Genomic DNA, 24,837 nt, shown 5'->3' with positions numbered 1-24,837 from the left:
CATTAGAAGGCCACATCGAATCTTTAGTTTAGAAAGCTAATCAAAATCATGACTGCAAATATGATACGTGCAATGCTTATAGCCTAATGATGTTGCCATCAAACAATGCATTCAGCCTGCAATTATATGCATAAAGGTTAGATGAACAAAATTATGAGGTTTTTGATGTCCTAGCTAGGTAAGTGCGACAGTATATGAAATTGAATTTTGATGCAAATAGGGAAAATTGATTTCGGGTTTTGAAATTTTCTTTAATATTTGTTTTTCTTCCATTCAAATGGAAGTGGGTCTTTCTCCATGTGATGAGACAAGGGAAAGTTCAAACAGTGTTGTATTGGAAAATCATTGATGGGTCTCCTGATATATGCTACTATCTTCTGAATGGAATGGAATGGAATGGAATGTAATGTAATGTGTACAAAATTTGTGGAAAAATCATCACATACTTTTGGAAAAGTGCAGTGTCATTTTTCTCAAGATTGGTCAAACATCCCTCCCTCTTTCACTCTATTGCAAAATTTAATATTGATGAAAAACAAGCCTTATATATACGTCCAAATGAAAGTGCTCCATCACGCAACCTTCCACTTATGATTATATTTGGTAGGTGATGTAAGGCAAGAGTTCGAATAAAATCAATCAACCCCACTGTAATCTTGGTCCTCCATGAGGAATTAAAAAAGAACACACACATGCAAAATCCACCATAACAAAGGCTACTAAGGTTTTTGATGATATGCAACTTAGAGGATAATTATGAGAAGACTTTGGGAGCTCATCACTGTACAATTCACAATATGAAGAGGCCTTCCGTGCCGCTGCTTTTTGGGAGTATGACATGATGGACCTTAGAAATTGATTCTTGAAGAAAAGTACTCAAAAGTTTTCTATTATTTGTGGAACCTTGGACCTATATCGTAATGGCTCAGCTGAGTGATGTGGAGACACATTATTGGTATATTAACATCAACTTTGAATTTTAAGGAAGGCTATCAGATCTCTCCTCAAAGAATTACGGTATTGAATCACAGAATATGACCTCATTTTTGCTAAATTTTCTGAACCTTTTAGTCGTAATTGAATTATTTTGTAGAGTAAATTACCGAGCTATTCTTTTGATTTTGTGAATCTTTGGCTAGTTTTCTTAAGAAAATGGGCAAATTAACTTTGCTGGAGGACTACAGTTCAGATTATTATTTGTTATTGTTTCTCTTTTAATTTCTTTCTTTTTTGTGGTACAACTGCAACAAACGGTGAGTTGAACAAGCATCGAGTAATTTAACATTCAACTCAAGGTATCCGATTTTAATTCAACTGCAAGAACTTGGTTAATTTAAGCCTGCAAATTCTCAAATTAACCTTAAGTTAACTAATACGTATGCGACAATGTTGCTCCTCGGAAAAAATGACTGTTGAAACACTATTTGGAATGAGAACGACGGCTGAGAAAAGATTTTGGGATGAGTGTGTATGGTAAGGCACGGTATAAGTCTTGGGATGAGTCAATAATTATTTATAGTATATAATACATGTAAATGTATTCAATTACATTGCGTTTGAATTTATTTCTGATTGAATTAGATTGTCAGACAGATCTATTTAGGCAGCCTGCCAACTCAAACGACATTGGGACTAACATTTCTCAACCTGAATGCAACCCAGCTTTTCGAATCCCGGCCAATAATCACATTGGCAAGGATGAGGTAGGGTCAGGTTCAATTCCACCTAGTTACACCACTAGATATTAGCTTGAGGACTACAAAGAGAACCATTCAAAAGTAATGAAATATCAATCTAGGGAACTGCTGCGGGATGCCTCTTTGAGAAGCCGTTGAAATTTTAATTGACCTACTGATGATCATAAGACCAGACATCATATCATATTCATCAAAGCACTTTGTCTTATACTATAATGCTTTGCATTCCAGACCAGTTTTACACTACAATATTCCTTAGCTTGTGCTTTTCATATGCTGATTGTAATTGGCTACATTGCTTTTAATTTTCATCATCCCACTGCTAATTTTTGCATTTTTTGTGGACACAAAAAGTTGGAAACAAACAGTAATTGTTGCTAGTTTTTGGCCACCATGACTGCATGCTTAAAGTTGAGGAATAACTTTTTCAGGGCATAAATTCATTTTGAAAATAGGATTGTTGTGCAAACAGGATGCAATGATCATGAAGGAGTGAAAAAAAATATGTTAAGAGCACTGCAACTTCTTCATCATCATCTGCTTGAGCAAAATACCACTGCATTGTTTCCGTTTTTTCAAGCAATGGAGTCAAAAGCTGGCACCGAAACACTAACATACCATGATTAGGATTATCAAAAACAGAAGCTTGAAGGTGACTTTTTGAGCAGTCCACAATTAGTGGTGTTATGCCAACTTTTGACTCCATTTTTTCTTGGTATTGGATGCTCAAAGCCCTTGATTATTGATTGATTAATGGTGGTTTTAGGGGAGTATATAAGGTGTCTTAATTACCAATGTCAATATATATTCTGTAATCATGATAGCTAAACCTTTATTGTATGATATATAATGCTTTACAAAATTAGGAGTGTTGTGAGAATTTGAGTATAAAGTTTTATCAAAAATCATTCATTACTCTTATATATATTATTGTTAATAGGACCAACAATGTATATCTTTTTCAAAGCATGTCCAAAACAGAAAAGAGAGAATTGCCTTGGGTTGACAGTGAGTGTAAGACTTTACAGTGGTCAGTATTTTATTATCATATTGTACAATTTCATTATCTCCCAATCAGGTTTCTAGAAATGGAGGAGAATCTGGCACATATATATGATTGAGCACATGTGGGAGAACGTGAGGACTGAGAGGTGAGAGCTTGGATTGGAATCTGTGTGAGAGAGAGAGAGAGAGAAAGAGAGAGGCATGACAACTAACAAGGACATCTCAAAAGCCAAAGCTGCCATGGAAACAGAGAGAACATCTCACGCCGATTCATGTGGGCATCAACATGAGCATACACAGCTTGGATTTCCGAGCTCTTCTTCCACTTATGTTCTTTTTCCTTTTCTTCAAATACCCATTTGGCCATTTATATAGACATACAATTTTCGAACTCACTATCTTCTTAAGTTGTTACAATTGAAGAGAGAGAGGGTGTTTGCTTTTTGACGGGAAGTTTCCTGGTTTGCTAGCTTTATTCCTTGTTACTAAACGGCCTTGGTTACTGAAAAAGCAAATCCAAAAACCAGATTCTATTCTCTCAAGACTACCAACCATATGGACCGTAATCTGTGACATCATAATAATAATAATATATGTCTGATTATTTAAAAACGATTTGTTTGAGATGGGATTAGAGATTTTTTTTGTACTTTAATTTTTAATATTTTGGTCGGATGAAAATATAGAGGGAACCCAAATCAAACAAAAGGTGAACAAGGTCTGGGGTTATAGATAGGAAAAGAAAGATTCTTTTGACCTATGTAGGGTGTGGTCTTACGTTATTTTTCTCCAACAAAATTCGAGAATCCTACTTGGGTCTTTGCTTGGGCATTTGCATGGTTTTGAGTGGAATTTTGGCCGCTTCTTAGCTTCTTTTCTTGTCCATCTCTACCACTTTCACTCAAGTCACTGCAAAGCAACAAATAAGTACGTCTCATATGTTTGATTTTCCTTGTCTTATAATTACAAAATCATTGTAAAATTCTCTCTCTTCCTCTCGCGAATCTAAGTCTATATAGCATGGGCGCACACAAACTGAGAGGTGCTTGCTTGAACAGTTTTCTTGGACAGGTGAAAATTAACTTCCTCAGGTAAAACTCCTAAAAACATGAGACCAAGAGGTGTCTGGGAATTTGGAATTTCCACACAGATGATTAAAGAAACCGAGGGTACAGCCAGCCAGCCAGCAATGTCTCATATCAAGCTTGGCGCTGACGAAGCCAGGCATGGATAACCCAGTTTTCATGAACTTGAAATTTCTAGCAGAAGCTACTGAACCATTGAAACCAGAAAAGGAACTGTTCAGTGTATTGGCCTAAAGTGCAATATGGAACTAGGTCTTGTGGTTTCATACTTTCACACTTTGTGATAGGTGGTAGTCTGCAAAATGTGAGAGATTGTGAGTCTTACAATATTTCATGAAGTCAGGCTAGGCATTTTCTGCAATCACTCTACTTGCCAAGAACTGATTCTTTACGGCCATAGTTTTCATCCTTAAAGATGGGTCTCTCACAAGTCACACCTCATTGCCTATTTACAACTGATCAGTTGACAACTAACGTCCCACTCAAATAATGCGCTTAAGAAGTGGATGATTGAAACCAGTTTGATGGCCATATAATATATAAATATGAACCATGATTTTAGCCAACTTTTTTTCCTTTCATGGACATCTGAGATAGATCAAGAGTTCCAATTGGCATTATTTTGTTTGAATATTCATCAACAAGTTCATTGATTCACCATACCAGCTTCTGATTTTGCCCGGGACTTCTTCATCTGAAGCTAATAGTAATGCGTAAGGAAGCATGATGACTAAACACATTCACATAGACCCACTTGAATCAAACTCAACAAGTACAGTGCATTTGATCAATTACAACAATTTAGCACTTCATGTTAGATACTGAACTTCACGAACACATACACCTACTTCTGTAAACATACCATAGAATACAAGAAAAGAGATAAACAAAAAGAAATAAATGATAATGAACTAAAGCCTACCATTTCTAAGTTTTCTGCCACATCTTGAAGAGACAACTTCATTGATCCATCCTCTCCATTTCACCCTCTTGGACTCTTAATTGGGTTGGAAGTAACTCGCAAGTTAGGATAGTCGACTGAAAGTCTTTTATCTTTGAGCTGATTTCGCTTTAACAGAACCTGTAGTAATTAAACGAAGAAAAAAAAAAAAAAAAAAGGAAGATTGGGTAGGGTTTATGGAGATGAAGAGAGATTAAAATCATAAGAGATGACTGGTGGTAGAAGAATTGAAACCAGAGAGATCATTCCATGTATTGCCGCTCCAGTACTGATCATTTCCTGGAAGACCCAAAAAATTCCTTGATAAATTCAACCCTTGATTTTCTTCTATCTTCACCGCGGTCATCTGAGTAACTCCAGAATCCAAGGCCTTAGCTCGAAGATGGCCCGATCCCCCTAGGTAACTCGGTGGCTCAGTACCTTCACTCTCAAATGGATATAACCCAGAAGGTGGCTCCAATCCAGCCAAGAAAGGGAACTGCTGCACTTGCTGCAGTCTCCACTGCTCGGCAAGCCCACCTGATAAAATTGGCCCACCACCACCTGAACAGCTACCAATCGGGAATTCTATATCAGTTCCGCTGTTACCGCCACCCGATACTGCCACAGGTGGATGAATTCCACCGAAATTTAAGCCAATGTCCCCGGCCCCGTAGTCAGCAAGGTGATGCAAAGGGGGCAAAAAGGATAATTGGGGTGGTGGTGGTGGCGGGGGCAAATGGCCTATCATATCAGACGTGCAGCTATTGGAAGGAACTGCACTGGCGGAGCTGGAACCACCCTGACGCTCGCCAGTGACTGGAGACTTTGATCTATTGCCTTTGCTTCTCTTATTCCTCCGACAACCTCCCCCTACAGGCACGTTCCTCAGTGCACCTCCTCTAGTCCAGTAGCGCCGACACGCCTTGCAAAAGTGACGAGGCTGAGAGAGGCTATAATTATTGAAGTAGCAAAACTTAGTATTGGTAGATTCGCATCGAGGACATTTCAGTGCCGTCTCCGGCTGTGGCAACTTAGCTAGCCGAGCCCGATCGGCCATTGAACCAGGCCTGATCGTGCCAGTACCGCCACTGCCTCCTCCGCCAACTGGAGGCAGCGGCGGGGGCGCCTGCTGCGGTGGAAGATGGGGATTGTCATTGCTCCCTCCTGGTTGATGATTTGCTTGCTGTGAAATTAAAAGGCCAAAGAAGAAAAATCAAATATCTGGTATATTCAACAAGAGATTAAAAAAGGGCAGGAATATTTATCTTTTAATTTGCTTTTTTGGTGAAGAAGCTAGGCAAAGAAAACTGAAGAAAAACCTCACCTGTTGCCAGTTGGGTGGATCTAGATAAACCGGAACGGATGAGAAAACCATGGTTCTCGATCTTTCTCTTTTGTAAAGGTTGATGGGTTTTTAGAGATATGGTGGAGAATCACATCAATAAGGGGAGTTGCAGAGAAAGAGAAAGAGAAAGAGAAAGAGAGAAAGAGGAGAGATGGAAAGATAAAGGAGGGGCTGTTTATTTATTTTGTTCTTGTTCTCCCACTCCTCTCTTTTTGTTTTATTAATTTTTAGGGTTTGAAGGAGACTAAATTTCTTAACCTGTAAGCTTCTTTTTGATGCCCTTTTAACGATGCCCAGAGATAAAATCAAAAAACAATTTAAGCCACCATGCACAGAGAGAGAGAGAGAGAGAGAGAGAGAGAGAGAGAGGACTGAAGAACCCTAAGTGAAAATCAATTAGAAAAATCATATAAAATCAAAATAGAAGTAAAAATCAAAAAGCAAGTCTCTCTAGTGGACGTGTCACTATCGAATGTACCTTTCTTTCCCTGGTCTGTTTCCGGCATTTTTCCCTTTTTTTCTTTTTTGCATGGAAAATCCTGAAATCATTTTTATTTATTTATATATATATATTAGTTGTTGCTTTACGTGCATCATATATCAATATATTATTGTAAGGTGGGGTATACATATTGCCCTCTGTGCTTTCCAAAATTACAATTTTACTGCTTTTGAATTGTTTGAATCTTCACCTACCTTGGAGGACAAAATTGGCTGCCGGTGCCTACAAGCTTACACCCAACTCGACAATGGTGTTTTGCCAGAAGTGTGAAAGGCGATCGAATATCATTGGTACTGTTATTAAGCAAATGCTATTACCTTTCCTTATTCAACATAAGTTTTTTAATTTCTTAATTTTAATTAATACCTTTATTTTGAATTAATTAAAGCTTTTTATCAGGTGAAATTCATGCAGTACTCTTCATGTAGAACAATAATAAAGTGATGATTAGCATTTTCCAAAAAATAAATAAATAAATAAAATAAAATACGATAAACCTTTCTGGATCATTATGCTAATAATGCCAAGAGGGCACTTTAGCATCTCCTGCAGATTAAATAGCAAGCTCCCTTTGACAATGAAGGTTTGTCTCAATGATTTTTCCTTTTTTTTCCCTTTTGAAGGTCTGCATATTGCCAATATTGAATCCGTACAAAATCCATGCAAGGAAACTCAGGGTAAATCCCAATTTTAATTTCTTTAACTTAATGCAAGCAGATGGTTTCCATATATACATCTAGAGATGTTGAATAGTACCCTTCTTTGTTAAAGGCATTCTTAACTCGGAAATCACAAAAATTGTCTATGTTTTAAGTATTAAAACCGATCAATCTTCTTATACATGGGTTCATAGATAGAAAAATGACAAATAGAAAAGTTCAAACTCGACCTTTTATGATAAAGAAATCAATTTCTAATATCATGTCTTTGAAAAAAAAAATTTAATAATATAATCAAGCAAGTGCATATTTGTAATTATTGAAATAACAAAGCCCATTTAAGTGGATAATCATATAAATAATTTACAGAACAAACTTTCCTTTTCATTTCGGATAATGATCATACATCCTCCTCTATAGAATTGTACGTTAACAGTCACATAGGTAACTATCAAAACATGGCTAAGGAGAAGAAGAAAAGAGGAAAGAGGTGGGCTGAGCCGCCGGTTGTGGAGTGAAGGGAGTGGTCGTCATCAGATGCTCACGGTCGGGGGATTCCTACTTTTCCCACGTGCCACGTCAGATCCCACAGGGTCCCACACCAGCCCAACAAGAATATGTATACTTGGGTCGGTGAAAAAAAGCATGGAATGGTCTCATCCCACATATTTCCAGGGTCCCCACTTGAAACATGAGGCCTACATATTTTGTGTTAGGGTTTTCAAGAGGACTTTGGGGGTCTTGGATTATGCAATTGGCATCAAATCTTGGTTGAAGATGATGAGATTTTAATCCATGATTCCATGAATGTACCCCCACTGAGGCAGCGGTCCATGGCGGTTCAAGAGAAAAGCGCGGATATCTGTGATTCGATCTACATTGGCTCTATGCCATTGATAATTTATTTGCAGTGATGATTCTTGATTTTGCTAAGTGGGCTTAATTCATGTTCATGTTCATGTTCATGTTCATAGTCAATATTGAACACCAACATGGTGTGCACGAGGAACACGGCACGAATTTGAATGGTGTTGAGTTCAAACATGATTGTTTTTGGCGTGAGATTCCATTCTTGAAGAGTCATAACTTCAATTTTTTTAGTTAAAAGGCAGGATGAGGAAAAGGATTGGTTAGCTGCATTATGAATTTATGGTGCATGGACTGGGGTCCTGGCTATGGCTTCTTTTTATTATTATTATTATTGTATGATTTTGCCATTACGCATCATCCTTTTCGTAGGACCCATCGAAATTGTCGGGTTTGGTGGTTTCAGTGAAATCATCCCCCCAATAAAAAGTGAAAAATACATCAAAACCTCATGTTTCACCTGCGAACTACTTTGATGCAAAACTCAATTGTTTTGTAGGGATTTTTCTTTCCTTTTGTTTGATTTCTTAATTGTGGCCATGCATTGCATTAATCTTGAAGGAAATTGGCTGTGTTAAACCACTTTTCCATAGATTATTAAAGCTTGTTTAGGGATGGTAATGGCTCCTCACAGATGTCACCCTAGTGGGACCGATCGATGACCAGAGTCACAAGCCGTAAAAGACGTCTTCCCGTGTTATAAGTTATAACTAGGTCACAAGTTGGTCTTAGAAAGTGTTTGTTTAAGTGGAACATTCAATCAAACGACAAGAGTAGGGCACCCGTATCACCGAGTTCAACCCAAACAAGCCAATTTGGTCCCAAATTTCTTCCTAATTGGTGCCGTCAACCTCTACTACAGCCACTTGTAGAAAGAATGGCCTAGTGTGAATTGTGAGTTAAGCTTAACAACCCCCCAAGTCCAAAAAGTAAATTGAACATGACTTAAGATTTACGACCTAGGAACTGAGTTCCCACCTCCAACAGTACAATATAAAAACTGTTTCAACATTCTGGTCATTATAGCATGGGAAAGAGTCCAACCTCGAATTCTTCTAGTTATATTTATGGATATTTGTTAAAATTTTCACTGATAAGGCTGAAAAGAAAGCAAAGTTCAGGCTGCTGTCTCAACCTTCCGTTGGCAAAGAAGACTGTGGTCCAAACACCAAGTACAACAATCTAGCTAGCCCCTTTGTTATGGGTCTCCTATTTTAGCCTCAGTTGCTAGCTAGCTTCTTCCTCAAAGAAGACCAAGTTGCTTTCACTTGTAGATTGTACACAGCTCAAACTTTACATCACTGTTGCTGCTATCCCACCTCACTTCTATCTTTCTATATAACCTTCTCTTTTTTTCCCACTCCATATAGCATATATATTATGATTCCAAATCTTACAAGCTTAAACTTAACCCAATTTCAGGTCATGGGAACCCAAATCGAGCTTAAACTTATTAGGAAAATTGATTGTATAGAAGCACATGACTCGGCTTTCAACATGCTGTAAATTAACTCAAAGCGCTGAATTGTGGTAGGCTTAGGAAGTGTGTTACAGAAGATTAATGGCATAGGCAAAGTGAAATAGGGTGCAGGATCTCATGCCTTTCAGGCTGCCCACCTGACCATCAGCCATGTGCTCTGAAAAGCTACGGCATTGGATAATGCACTGGCTTTGCTTTATATATCCACTGTTCACAGTGTCAAGCCATTTTTTCATTCTAAGTTCAATTATTGATTAGGGGTTTGATCTCAACTCCATTAATCACGGAAGCCCAATATTCAGCACCACAGTTCTTCTTAATAGTAGTCCTCCAACAATGCCTTTGGCATCGCAGCATAGTCAAATTGTCGTGAAATGTGGAAGTTAATTCTTGATTTTACACTACTATTGGCATGTAACTCACTAGAGAGGATCCCAATAAGAGAACTATTAAATATTCCTTTTCAAATACTTCTCTCCCTTTGAAATTCCTTTTCTCCCCTTGCAGCAGATTGCACTATTTCCCACACGCCTTTGGATAGAGTACGAAGTATTTCTTAGCCCATGGAAAAATTAACTGAGTGCCACTTTTTTGCTTGGTCCCGCGTTTTCCCTTTGCTTAAAAGTGGAACTTATGTCCATATCATTTAGTGTCCATAACATGCCTTAATACGAGTGAACACCAACACATTCAGATCTCCTTTTTTCGTGTCACTGAGTAGAATTCCGTCCCCATGGTTATCTGTTGAGTCAGTCTGTCCTGACCCATGGAGGCCCTCTCGTTCCCCACTCAGCTGATTACCGACTAGACATGCCGCGTTTCCATTTTTTCAGTGCGAATCCTAAAGGTAATAAGTTTGATAAGTGCTTATATTGTTCATTGTCATACACAGTGATTTAGCATCCAATAATTGGCTCTTCGAAAAAGAGAATTTCACCAACTGATGTCACTAACTAGCCAAGATTCTAGCAACCTAGTACATATCCTATACATATATATTAGGGTTTTAAATTGACCCTTTAGGGAGAAATTAAATTAATGTTTTTGAATTTTGTCCACTTTCTACTTTTAGGGTACATGCATCTTCATGCATTGATTGAACCATGGCTGTCTTGATCCAAACCATGAGCTGGGATTGAACCATCTATGTCCTCTTCTAGCCCTAACTTGGCCGCAAATCGTGGGGGTTCCATGCAATGAATATATACAAACATAAGAGTTGTGATCCATGGCAGGCAAATGAAAAAGTGTAAGTTAATTTTTGAAGGAGATGGGTTCGTGCATGCAACTAGGGTAAGATGGATGAAAAGATCAGAAGAAGAATTAGAAATTCAGAAAACTAAGGTTGGTGGTGTCGGAATCTAATTCCCTATCTAATCAGAATATATATCTTTAACTCATTTTCATGTAAAAAGCAACTCTTCTTCTTCACATACATAGTTGGAAAGGGAAGCTTACCCACTGCCAGCTTTTTTCCTCTCATTATTTCTTCTTCAATTGCTCTCTCTCTCTCTCTCTCTCTCATCTTCCCATCCTCACGTGCCACCATGAAAAAACTAGGTAATCAACTTACATGCTGACAAACCCCATCCTTCATAGTGCTCACGTGAACATCATCATCTTTGCGAAGATGCTTCTATGCCAGATTCCAACATGGTTTTCTTTTCGTTTTTTTAATTAAAATTTGTCCATTATCCCATTGATTTGGTGAATGGATTAGGGTTTTTTTTATTATTATTATTCTTTTAAGACAAAGATGGTTGATGAAGTTCGTGGTACTTTCACTTAATCATGGATCTATGTATGCTTTGTCTTGATCTATAATTTTCCTTTTCATTTTTTTTTTTTTTTTTTTTGGTTCTATCATCAATCAACTATACATGGTGCCACATATAATCTTACAAATTCAATAAAATACATATGGAAAAAAAATGATAAATGTGTATGTGGTATAAAGAAAAGAAAATTTTCAGTGCCTTCGTCCAATTTTATTGAGACATTTGAGAAAATTTTCATAATCATGGACCATTTTATATTATCATTGTCATCAAATTATGGGAGCAAAATTTTAAATATATATATTTTTTATTTATACTAGATAATTTTCGTGTAAAAAAATTCTACATTTTATATAGAACTTTCAATTTTTTAAAAACAAAAAATAAAAAATAATACTGATATGTCTATCATTCAATAATTTATTGAAAAATAGGGAATAATAATGATTGCCTAACATTCAATTATTTATTTGAAAATCAAATTTAACAATTTTCTTTTGTGCTTGATCCATGGAATTCATAGGTTCAGACCAGTCGTGCGATCCACATCCATGGTCGATCCAGAGCTATTGCCAGCCCAAATAGGGTGGTTCAAGCCCATCGTGAAATAGGCTTGTTTTGCAAGCGGACCGTTATACGCCTAACCCAAACTTGTATTGATTCATTAATGGGCCCAAGCTATATGAGACCCAGTGGGCTCACCTTTCACTGTTAAATTTTAAACTTTGCCGGACATGCTCAGTCCATATTCTAGGCTTTGATTCAAGTCGTAAATACGGGCCGGGCATTTGCTTTCGGTTGCTAAATTTTGATCGGGCTTGGCCCAAGACCTTGTTTAATTCAATGCCATGTAGCCCATGGCCCAGCCTATTCGGCTGCTCCCTCGCCTTCAGAATGCTGAGAGCCTGAGACGTCAAATTTTGACTGGGCTCAGCCCGAGAACTAATCAAATTCAATTGAAAAAATCGGGCCCACTCTCAAGCACAAGCCCCAGCCCGTGCCCGTTCGGAGGACCACAACCCCAAGTCAATATGACTAGTGGTTGGAGCATGGATGAGTTTTACAAAATAAAATATCTGAAAATCTATTATAAGATTGCAAAAAAAAATAAAAAAATAAAAAAAATCTTACGATAAAATATGAAATTAATATAAACATATTTATATAAAATGAAAATATGAATATAATTATGAATTAAGGTTTTTACTTATATTTATAATAAAGATTTGATCTATTTTTTCTCTACATATTTAACTTTATCTATCTTATTTTACTAATTCATATTGTTAAAGAGTGATTAACCAGTTTGTTGAAGTTAGTGTAGTTTCCTATCAGGTATGTTGAGTTGTATAGAATCCCGGTGTCATAATATGATTGGCTTACTTTAAATTTTGTAAGAAAGGTTGTTAAGCCACTTATTAAAAATATGTTGTTTGTTCAAATAAATTAACTAATTTATTCGATACTCAATTCAAATTAAATCTTCTTTTTCGTCTCAATTTCTTTATTTTTCTAAGTTGATAGTAGAGTTTGGTTTGCTTTTAGTGGAAGATTCTTTTATCCCCACCTCACACAGAGGTTCATCCTTTTCTTAATGATTTACTTTAGTTTATATCGCACAATGTTCTGTTGGGAACTCTGGATTAGTTCCTTCTTTGGCCCTAGATAATATAGGGTGCATATTTTCTATCATAGGCATCTTGAAATATATCAAAGCAAAATAACATGGCTATAAAAACCAAAATAATAGATTTATAAAATGTAGATGTCATACCTTTTGAAAAACCGAAAGTCCAATAAGGAACACCTAGAAATAGGGTAAATTGGTGATTTTTAAAAATTCAATTAAGATTTATATGTTATACTCAATCCTTTGACCCTGTGAGATGTTAGAGATAATCAATTCTTTGAATTATGAACAATTCAAATAAAATATCAAATATAAAAAACATAGACAATGAGGCACATGATTTTTTACATAAAAAACCTTCATACTAACTAAGGAGATAAAAAAAAACCATGAGGTCTAAAACATACTAATCTATATCCATTATACAAATCAAGTTACATAGATTTATTTAGTCACTTTACCCTAAATACTTACTCTCTAGTATCTATAATTTGATTCACATCCACAACGTAGCAACCTTCAATTGCTCTAGTGGATCACTTCAATCTCGCCAAAGGGATAAAGGTCTTCAACCTAAGTTTTAAAGATCTAATATTTGAATGAAATATTAGGAATGGTGTGCACTTTAAGCTTTCTCACTAGGAGACCCTTTCTAAAGAAAATAAGGTCTCTCAACAATCTCTATACGATCTCTCTAATCCTCAAGGGGTTAATAGGAAGGTATTTATAGGTAAAAGTCTAAGGAGTCTCGGTTTTGGAAGGTTTTTCAATTGAAATTGCGTGAAAAACTTGGCAGAATCAACATGACCACTTGAACCAACTTACCCACGCTTGAGTGCCTCAAACGCTTGAGTGATATAGCTCGCTTGAGTGGTCCTAAGCACTCAAAAGTCAACACTCCACTAAAGAAAATCAACTACATTCATGTATCCTATGAAATTACAATGAGTTAAAACTCGAGTTCATGACCTACTATTCATTGCGTGCAAACTCTCCATGAATTGATATTCATAATCAAACAGAGTAGTGTTATCAACCCATCAAGATTACCTCTTCAATCTTTATGTTAAAAATCCTCTTATCAAGGTTCATTGTGGGTCTTGTCTAATGTGTTACCATACACACTAGTACACTCACCATAAGAAACTCATCTCAATGGCCAAAATAAGTCATTCTCTAATTACGAAATAGTGTACTACAATCTCCACTGAATTGCTTAAATCTATAAACCAACTACTAACAACTTATCATTTCGCAAAGAACTTATGACATATCTTTTGTGCAACACCTAATGCACCTAAGTGATGTATAATACAAGTGATATGAATTTGAATGCTCAAATCAAAATCAATGCAAATGATGGATAGATAAGCGGAAGCTCAAGTCTAACTTTGTTATATTATGTCTTGCTTTTTAAGGACTTTATCACAACACAATCAAACTTAGTCTTTGGTGTCTTTACATCTAGGAAGGCAAACTATTGATTATAAATGAGTTTTTAAATTGAAAGATAATTCAAACAAAATAATACAAAAGTATAAGGCTAGATCGATAACAAAAGGTTTTATTGAGTAGCATGTTTTGATTTTAATGACACTTTTAGTCCTATGATTAAATCAATAACAATCAGAGTTGTTCTTATAATAGCTTTGTCTAGAGGGTAACAAGAGTATCAATTAGATATTAATAATGCATTCTTGGATGACGTGTTTCAAGATGAGGCATTTATGTAGAAACCATTTGGCTTAGTCGATGTTAAACAGATTCATTTGGTTTGAAAACTTCATGATAAAGCATTGTATATACTAAAGAAAGTTCATTGGGTTTAGTTTGGGAAGTTTGCAGTAGCATTGTATGCCTTTGGTTTTGCTTATGTTAAGTTAGATCAATCATTGTTTATACATACTACATCAATCATTGTTTCAATATATATAGATGATATAGCAATAACTAGAAGTGATGCCCAATCATTTCAATTCTAAGAATAAGCTTTGCATAAGGAATTTACTCAAAAATATTTAGGATCTGGATGTCAATTACTTTTTGGCAATACAAGTGAAGAAAATTACAAGCAACATTTATTTATCTCAAATGAAGTGTATCATAAATGTTGGGATAGAGTTCTTAAAAGTATGACATGATGTAATAATAAATGAATTTTATTAATATTTATATCATGATTTTGGTTTTACTTTCATTTCTCATTTATACATTATGTATGATGAGCATTCAAGTTTGCATCACTTACATCATATATAACTTAGATGCATTAAGAGTTGCATAGATAATCAAAGTCATGAGTTCCTTGCAAGTAAATAAATTGTTTATAACCAGCTCATAAACTCAAGCAATCCATTTAAGGTTATAGTACGCAACCTCCTAATTGAATGGATGACTTGTCTTGGTTATTGAGTTGGGGTTTTTGTGGTAAGTATAATAATGCGTATGGTTACACATTGAATAAGACTTGTAATGAGTCATGAAATTGACTCTTACTAAGCTACTATACTATATGAGCTCTCAATCTTAAGAAAATATTGAGTTAATCTTAAGGTATTTAATCCTTTTAACCTACAGGTGAGACCCTAAAGTGGTCATATATTCCCTATGAATTAGGTCATTGTTAATCAAGGTAGGTGACAATAGGTATTCTGAAAATGGGGACCATGATATCTCATAAGTTTGAGACAATGTATATCCATGGGTGATCCTAAGGACATGTGATCATGAAATTTGTAGTAGTAGTAATTCTTTTAATGAAATTTGATATATACTCTTAGAAATACATAATAGAAGGATCTAAGACTTAAGAATGACAAAGGTAATCTTGAAAGGATAATAACATTTACCTTATTAAATTATGAACACTAGTTTATGGGGAGCTTGCACTCAAGCATTAACAAGTCACCAACCCAAGCTTTGTATCTCGATTTAATATCATATGTCAAGCCTTCTACACCAATGAGAAGTTATCTTCAATTTTATGAGTTTAGTAGTGATCTCATTACAAGTCTCAAGTCAATTGTTGATGCATTGCGGTATGTAGTAGTAACTTGGTATGAAATCTCTTACAATGTAAATAAGGTTCGTCAAATTTATGTATAATCCTTTATGAGCTCACTAAAAGGATGTCAAACATATATTGATGTACCTAAGGGGTACAGTAAATATATGATTGGCACTTCATAATATCAACTAATCTTGAATTGGTAAGTTTTGTGATGTTAACTGAGGCTCAAACTCTAATGACAAACACTCAACATATGGTTTTTATATCTATTTGAAATCCAACTATATAACTTGGGATTCAAAGAAACAACATATTATTTCAAGATCAAGCACAAAGAGTATAGGAGCTTGGCTAATTTAGTGGCAAAGGTTACTTGGATTTAATCACTACTTGATGAGCATGGAGTTTTCATACCAAGACCATCGATAATTTGGTAAGATAATCTTCATACAATCATACTTGCTACTAATCATGTTTTACATGTCATAATTAAAGACATCAAACTAGATTTGTATTACAAAAACAAGTTGGTGTTAGACATGTACCACCTTTAGACCAAATGCCAAATATTTTAATTAAAGTTATCTCAAGTATTAAGGCTATGTTTGGTTCCAAGAAATTACTAAGAAATGAAAAAAAAAAAATACTAAGAAAAATGATTTTCTCATGTTTAGTTTCAATATGGAAAATAAGAAAGAAAATAAAATATAATTAAAATTAGTTAGAGATGTATACATTTTTGAATTATTTAATCTTTATAAATGAAAAATAAGTTAAATGAGTTTGAATTAGCATATAATTTTTTTTTCCAATTTTTTCTTTTTTTCTATTTTTTCTTTTTATTTTCTTTTCTTGACATTTTCCCTCATGTTTTCTAAGACCAAACATAATATAAGTTTTTGAATTTGAGAAACAAACTCAAAATATAAATCTTTCTCCTAAGTTTAAAGGGAAATGTTAGAAAATATTAGAGAATGGTTGATGAGTTAATTGAAGTTAGTCAGTATTCAATTAGGTGTGTGGAGTTGTTTTTTTTTTTTTCTATATTTGGTTATAGGAAGGCGCGCACACACGATTTTATCAAATTAGAAAATTAATTGATTTAAAATTAATTAAAAAAATTTTGCATTTTAAAATTGTTTAATCTTTATACAAAAAAAGAAAACAAAGTGAAATGAGTTCAAAAAAACATGTAAAAATTATTTATTCACTTAAAATCTAGTTTTTTTTTCTTTTCTTCCATTTCCAACTTTTAATATTTCCCCACTAATTTTTCAAAACCAAACATAAGGTTTGAGTAACCCATGATGAAAACAGGGTCTAATCCCCAAAATATTTCCCATATCATGAAAACAGGGTTTTTATTTGATGCTCCACCTTATTTGGCTCAAATTGGAATGTGATAAAGAGTAAAAAGCACTCAAACCCATGGCCAAGTTGCATTCCGAATAATACGGTACCCCATGTGGGTAGCTGCAAAGTGGGGTTTTAGTGGCAAATGCAAGCATGACTTTGAGCTATGACTTGCTCCGGCAAACCCTTTTGTCATTTTTACTCATTTGAGGCCCAAGAAAGAAAATTGTATCAATATAATGCAAGTTCTTATTTCTTAACCTTGAAATAAGTGGGCATTGTGTGGAACAAAGAATGGGGAGGAATGCCCTCTTGAGAAGGGCAGGGAGGTGGAGGGAATGGTAGTGAGGATTTTTCTCAATAGTACGGTAATTTAAAAAAGTTATGCTTAAATTATTGTAATAGAAGAAGTTATTACAAATATACGGTAGTTTTTGCCACCTAGGAAAGAGGATTTGCCACTTAGGAGAGAGGTTCAGCAGATAATTTTTTTTTAAAACCAAAATCATCTTTTCAAATTTCAAAAGTCAAAGGGAAATCGTCTTTTCAAAAGACGAGTTCCATGAAAAAAAAAATTAGTATTTAAAAAAATTCCCCATTTACAAGAGAACTCGTCTCTTGAAGAGACGAGTTCCTTGAAAAAAAAAAATATTTTTTTAAAAAAAAAATCCCAAATTATTATTTAAAAAAAAAAACAACAATTCCTCGAGGGAACTCGTCTCTTCAAGAGACGAGTTCCCATGGGAAAAAAAATATATATTTTTAAAAAAAATATTTAAAAAAAAAAATTCCCAAATTAAAAAAAAAAAAAAAAAAAACACACACAATTCCAAGGGAACTCGTCTCTTGAAGAGACGAGTTCCCATGGGAAAAAAAAAATTAAATAATTTTTTTAAAAAAATAATTTTTTTTTATAAAAAAGTTCCCAAATTAAAAAAAAAAAAAAACAATTCTTCAAGGCCAGGGGAAATATTTTTTTTTTTTAATATTTTTTTATAAAAAAATTCCCAAATTAAAAAATAAAATAAAAAAATAAAAAATAATTCCACAAGGGAACTCGTCTCTTGAAGAGACGAGTTCCCATGGGAAAAAAAATACCCAAATTTAAAAAAAAAAAAAAAAACAATTCCTCAAGGGAACTCGTCTCTTAAAAAAAAAAAAAAAACAATTCCACAAGGGAACTCGTCTCTTCAAGAGAAGAGACGAGTTCCCATGGGAAAAAAAAAATTTTAATTTTTTTTTTAAAAAATACCCTAATAAAAAAATAAAAAAAAAACAATTCCACAAGGGAACTCGTTTTTTTAAAAAAAAAAAAAATTTTAAAAATACCCAAATTAAAAAAAAAAAAAAAAATTCTTCAAGGGAACGGGCTAGCTATGATAGCAAACGGCTTACCTATGATAGCAAACAGTGTTGTTCAAAATAGCAAATGGTATTTTCAAAATAGCAAACGGTATTGTTCATAGCAAACGGCTTATCTATAAAGAGACGATTTCCCTTTTGGATTTTTTTTTAATGAAGAGATGATTTCCCTTTTGCAATATTTTATTTTTATTTTTTTTTATATTTTGGGATTTTTTAAAAAAAATATATTAAAAATATTACTTTTTTTTAAAGAGATTATTTCCCCTTTGGAATTTTTTATTTTTATTTTATAATTTGAGATTTTAAAAAAAAAATAAATATATTTTTTTTATGGGAACTCATCTCTTCAAGAGACGAGTTCCCTTGAGGAATTGTTTTTTTTTTTTTTAAATAATAATTTGGGAATTTTTTAAAATATATATATATATTGGGAAGTTTTTTTTTTTTTAAAAAAAAGACGAGTTCCCTTGAGGAATTGTTTTTTTTTTTTAATAATAATTTGGGAATTTTTTTTAAAAAATATATTTTTTTTATTTTTCATGGAACTAGTCTCTTCTCCCTTGAGGAATTTTTTTTTTTTTTTAATTTGGGAACTTTTTTAAAAAAATATATTTTTTTTTTTCATGGGAACTCGTCTATTGAAGAGACGAGTTCCCTTGCGGAATTGTTTTTTTTTTTTTTTTTTAATTTGAGAATTTTTTTTTTAAAAATATTTTTTAAAAAAAAAAATTCCCATGGGAAACTCGTCTCTTGAAGAGACGAGTTCCCCTTGTGGAATTGTTTTTTTTTTTTTTTTTTTTAATTTAGGAATTTAAAACAAAAAATATTTAAAAAAAAAAATAGATGAATTCCCCTTGTGGAATTGTTTTTTTTTTTTTTTTTTAATTTGGGAAGTTTTTTTTTTAAAAAAATATTTTTGAAAAAAAAAAAATTTCCCATGGGAAACTTGTCTCTTGAAGAGACGAGTTCCCCTTGTGGAATTGTTTTTTTTTTTTTTTTTTTTTTTTTAATTTAGGAAGTTTTAAAAAAAAAAAAATTTTTTTTAATTTTTTTCCCATGGGAAACTCGTCTCTTGAATTTCCCTCATGGAATTTTTTTTTTTTTTTAAGGAATTTTTTTTTAAATATATACCTTGAGGAATTTTTTTTTTTATATATATATTTTTTTTTCATGGAACTCGTCTCTTCAAGAGACGAGTTCCCTTGTAAATGGGGAATTTTTTTAAATACTATTTATTTTTTCATGGAACTCGTCTTTTGAAAAGACGATTTCCCTTTGTTTAAAAAAAAAATTATCCACTGAACCTCTCTCCTCTCTCCTCTCTCCTAAGTGGCAAATCTTCTTTCCTAGGTGGCAAAAACTACCGTATATTTGTAATAACTTCTTCTACTACAGTAATTTAAGTATAACTTTTTAAAATTACCGTACTATTGAGAAAAATCCATGGTAGTGATGAGCAACTCATAAAGGTGGGATATGTGCAGGATCATGCAGGCTAGAATAGTCTCTGGGCACAAAAATCCCATATCATCAAATACGGTACCCCATGATGAAAACAGGGTCTAATCCCCAAAACAAGGACACCAACCATAAAGAATTTTTGTGAAGCATAATACATCATGCTCAAATTATGTGATATATTAGGGATTAAGAAACATCATACATGATGATAGGTGTGCCAACTTTCAAATTGAATGTCTTATCCATCTAACCAATTCTACAGCCCATTTTCTTTCTATCATCCCCTTCAAATCTCAAACCCCACCATGTCAATTGATTAGTATCTTCTAATATTGCAAAAATTGGTATGCCATTTTGTCATTTTGATCTCAATAAAGCAAAAGTTGATATAAAATTTCTCATAAATAGATCATTTGAAAATGATTTGAATAGTGGCAAAGAGAAGAGGGGTTTTTTTAAAAATAAAATAAAAATAAAAATTAGGAGTTTAATAAATATTTTAAAATTATTTTTAAAAACCTAAAAAATTATTTGAAGTGATTCTAGATAATTATAAAAATCATTTTTCTGTTGTATAATACATTATCAAAAGTATAATTAAAATATAATAAAATTATATTTGAGAATATATATTTGAAAAGTGAGAATTATTTTTTAAAAGAATTAAAAAAAATACAATCCCATAAAAAATAAAATCCTTGAGAGGCCTGTTATAAAAAAAAATGAATATTACAAATATGAAAAAATATATTAATATAAATAAAATATTATTTCATATATATTTGAAATCAAATTTTATCTAATATAAATATTTTGTTTATTTATTAAATTATAAATTATTATAAGTGGATAATTTTTATATTAGAATAAATTATTTAAATCATTATAAGTACATAAAAATATTTTATTAAATCATTTTAAAAAAATACAATACAATAATAAAGTCGTATAATTATATATATATAAAAATTAATATTTTTATATTAGAATAAATATTTTATTAAAATTTTTAATTAATTAATTTATATATATGATTTTTTATTTAAATCATTTTAATCATGAATTTTTTTTAAAGAAAATAAAAAATTATATATATAAATTAATTGATTAAAAAAAAAAAAAAACCAATCATTCTTGTGGCCAGATCCAAAGTTCGGTGCGTAAATTCTTAGTTTTTACCTATGATCATAATGATTGTGATTGAATTCGAAAGCAATTTAAAGAGCATTTTCACAACTAATAATTTTTCCAAAAAAGAAAAATGAAAAAAAAGGCCATAGCAATAATGTGCCACGCATGTTACGCACAGAGTTTTTCTTCTGACGCAAGCAATCATTGTTCCACTTTGACTGCGGTGCCACCACACAGGGCGGTCTTCTCTGCCGACTCCAGATGGACACTTGGAACTCTACCATTGGCTAACCTCAAACCTAAGCGTAACAGACTTTTCTACAAGTAAAATAATAATTTTCCTGCATAGATTATGGATGAATCTCAACCGTCCAAATTTCTCTAATCAACGGCTTAAAATCAATACTTCATAGAACATTCTCGAAACTTACAATAAAAATGCTATATATACCAAGCCTGGCTTCACTTGTCCTCACAAAACCTAGCGGCCAGACTTTTTGCTTCTCAATTTTTTTTTAATATCTCGTTCTATTTTCTTCGACTTAGTCGTCGATTTTTTCAGTCGGTGCGAGAATGGCCGGAAAGGGAGAGGGTCCGGCGATTGGAATCGATCTCGGTACGACGTACTCGTGCGTCGGAGTATGGCAACACGACCGTGTGGAGATCATAGCCAACGATCAGGGGAACAGAACGACGCCGTCTTACGTTGCTTTCACTGATACGGAAAGGCTGATCGGAGATGCGGCCAAGAACCAGGTTGCGATGAACCCGATCAACACTGTTTTCGGTATGTTTTTAAGATCTAGTTTTGTTTTGGTTTTTGTGGTTCCGACTGGATCTTGTATTAGAAGCTTTGTTTGCCATTCTTTGATTTATAAGATTTCGTTTTCAGGGTGGATCCTATAAGAATCAAAATGTGAATTTTAGATCTAATAGGAATGGATATGAGATTTGGATTTTAGATCTTGTGTGAATGGAAAATTTGCTGTTGTTGTTATGTAGGGATTTTGGATCTGTGATCTATACTATGTATGGTTGCTTTGGTCCATTGATCTGCTTCTGTAAAATCAAATGTTTTGTCTCTCCAATGATTTTGGTTGACGATCATGAAAGTCAATTTTTTTTCGTTTGACAATTAATATTTGAAGCAGATGATACGAGGTTATCGATGTGGTGATTACAGATTTGTTTTCTTTTTTTTTTTTCTTTTTTTTTTGGTTTTTTTTTTTTTTTTCCGTCTAACACTGCAACTAAACAGCCCTTTCTGTTTATGTTTCATGCTACTTTTAAAATTATTTTTTATTATTTAAAATTAAGGTTTATTTATTTGTTTAATTGTTAGGTTTTTTTAACTCTTATCTTGGGTCCTGTTTTATGTGTTTGAAATTTTGAATTCGTCTAGAATCAGATTAAAAACTCTTTTGATCTTGTTCCTGATTTAATAGTTTGATCTTATGGATTGCAGATGCCAAGCGTTTGATTGGTAGAAGATTCTCTGATGCCTCGGTTCAGAGTGATATCAAGCACTGGTCATTCAAGGTCGTTCCTGGTCCTGGTGACAAGCCCATGATCACAGTCACCTATAAGGGTGAAGATAAGCAGTTTGCCGCCGAGGAAATCTCGTCCATGGTTCTGATCAAGATGCGTGAGATTGCCGAGGCATACCTCGGTTCAACTGTGAAGAACGCTGTTGTTACAGTGCCTGCCTACTTCAATGACTCTCAGCGTCAAGCCACCAAGGATGCGGGAGTTATTGCAGGCCTCAATGTGATGCGTATCATCAATGAGCCAACAGCTGCCGCTATTGCTTATGGTCTTGACAAGAAGGCGACCAGTGTTGGTGAGAAGAACGTGCTGATTTTCGATCTGGGTGGCGGCACTTTTGATGTGTCTCTTCTCACTATTGAAGAGGGTATCTTTGAAGTGAAGGCAACAGCTGGAGATACCCATCTTGGAGGAGAGGACTTTGATAATAGAATGGTCAACCACTTTGTTCAGGAGTTTAAGAGGAAACACAAGAAGGACATTACTGGAAACGCCAGATCTCTTAGAAGATTGAGGACATCTTGTGAGAGGGCAAAGAGAACTCTCTCATCAACGGCTCAGACTACCATTGAAATTGATTCTTTGTACGAGGGTATTGATTTTTATTCAACTATTACCCGTGCCAGATTTGAGGAGCTCAACATGGATTTATTTAGGAAGTGTATGGAGCCTGTGGAGAAGTGTCTGCGGGATGCTAAGATGGACAAGAGCACTATCCATGACGTTGTTCTTGTTGGTGGGTCTACTAGAATCCCCAAGGTGCAGCAATTGTTGCAGGACTTCTTCAATGGGAAGGAGCTTTGCAAGAGCATTAACCCTGATGAAGCTGTGGCCTATGGTGCTGCTGTGCAGGCTGCAATCTTGAGCGGTGAAGGCAATGAGAAGGTCCAAGACCTACTGTTGTTGGATGTCACCCCTCTCTCCCTTGGTTTGGAGACTGCTGGTGGTGTCATGACTGTCTTGATTCCAAGGAATACCACCATTCCTACAAAGAAGGAGCAAGTGTTCTCTACCTATTCAGACAACCAACCTGGTGTCTTGATCCAGGTTTATGAGGGTGAGAGAACAAGAACCAGGGACAATAACTTGTTGGGCAAATTCGAACTCTCTGGCATTCCTCCTGCTCCTAGGGGTGTCCCTCAAATCACTGTTTGCTTTGACATTGATGCCAATGGCATCTTGAATGTCTCTGCAGAGGACAAGACCACCGGCCAAAAGAACAAGATCACTATTACCAATGACAAGGGAAGGTTGTCCAAGGAAGAGATTGAGAATATGGTCCAGGAGGCTGAGAAGTACAAGTCCGAAGACGAGGAGCACAAAAAGAAGGTTGAGGCTAAGAATGCTTTGGAGAACTACGCCTACAACATGAGGAACACTGTCAAAGACGAGAAGATCAGTGCCAAGCTTCCCCCAGCAGACAAGAAGAAAATTGAAGATGCTGTTGAACAGGCCATTCAATGGTTGGACAGTAACCAGCTTGCAGAAGCAGACGAGTTTGAGGACAAGATGAAGGAGCTGGAGAGCATCTGCAATCCCATTATCGCAAAGATGTATCAGGGTGCTGGTGGTCCTGATGCGGGCGCTGGTGCCATGGACGATGATGGCCCTTCTGCTGGTGGCAGTGGTGCAGGACCTAAGATTGAAGAGGTTGACTAAATTTTCTATGCTCCAAAATTGGTGGTGATCACAGTGATTTGATTTTGCCTTGCTCTTTGGGGCTCAGATTCTGTCTTTGTTTTTGTTTTTCCTATTAGGCATGGAATTTGCTTGAGTCAGGGTCTCTCTCTGATTCTCTTTCCTATATCTAGTTTTTATCCTTTTCGTCTTCCCTTTAATGATCGCTGATCAAAGCTGAACTTTTGCAGCAAAATTTCTTCTTAATTACTGTCTTATCCTACTTTTTAGTCTCTCATATTGAAAGTAATCTGCTTAATTTAAGAACAATGTCAATTAAAAAAGTAGTTTACCTACAAAACTA

At 34.4% G+C, this 24,837-nt stretch overlaps 2 protein-coding genes across 3 annotated transcripts; one reads left to right on the top strand and one right to left on the bottom strand.

The window, feature by feature from the left end:
- Positions 1-4,514: 4,514 nt before the first annotated feature.
- LOC117927769 (dof zinc finger protein DOF3.6-like) lies at positions 4,515-6,263 on the bottom strand. Of its 2 annotated transcripts, XM_034847435.1 has the most exons (3): positions 6,055-6,263; positions 4,983-5,913; positions 4,515-4,868 (listed from the first exon to the last, which is right to left on the bottom strand). In XM_034847435.1, exons 1-3 carry the CDS (start codon positions 6,103-6,105, stop codon positions 4,837-4,839), a joined length of 1,014 nt encoding a protein of 337 aa, XP_034703326.1. In that variant the 5' UTR covers positions 6,106-6,263; the 3' UTR covers positions 4,515-4,836. The 2 variants fall into 2 exon arrangements, with proteins under 2 accessions (XP_034703326.1, XP_034703325.1); XM_034847434.1 differs by having other exon boundaries at positions 4,515-5,913; positions 6,055-6,262.
- A 15,515-nt stretch (positions 6,264-21,778) lies between these two features.
- Positions 21,779-24,752, top strand: LOC117928075 (heat shock cognate 70 kDa protein 2-like). The gene is made up of 2 exons (XM_034847870.1): positions 21,779-22,098; positions 22,777-24,752. Exons 1-2 carry the CDS (start codon positions 21,885-21,887, stop codon positions 24,513-24,515), a joined length of 1,953 nt encoding a protein of 650 aa, XP_034703761.1. The 5' UTR covers positions 21,779-21,884; the 3' UTR covers positions 24,516-24,752.
- Positions 24,753-24,837: the final 85 nt, after the last annotated feature.

The sequence above is a fragment of the Vitis riparia genome, chromosome 13 (assembly GCF_004353265.1).
Source record: "Vitis riparia cultivar Riparia Gloire de Montpellier isolate 1030 chromosome 13, EGFV_Vit.rip_1.0, whole genome shotgun sequence".
In the NCBI taxonomy this organism is placed as follows: domain Eukaryota; kingdom Viridiplantae; phylum Streptophyta; class Magnoliopsida; order Vitales; family Vitaceae; genus Vitis; species Vitis riparia.
The sequence above is the reverse complement of the archived record's forward strand: the minus strand, read 5'-3'. Positions and strand labels throughout refer to the sequence as shown.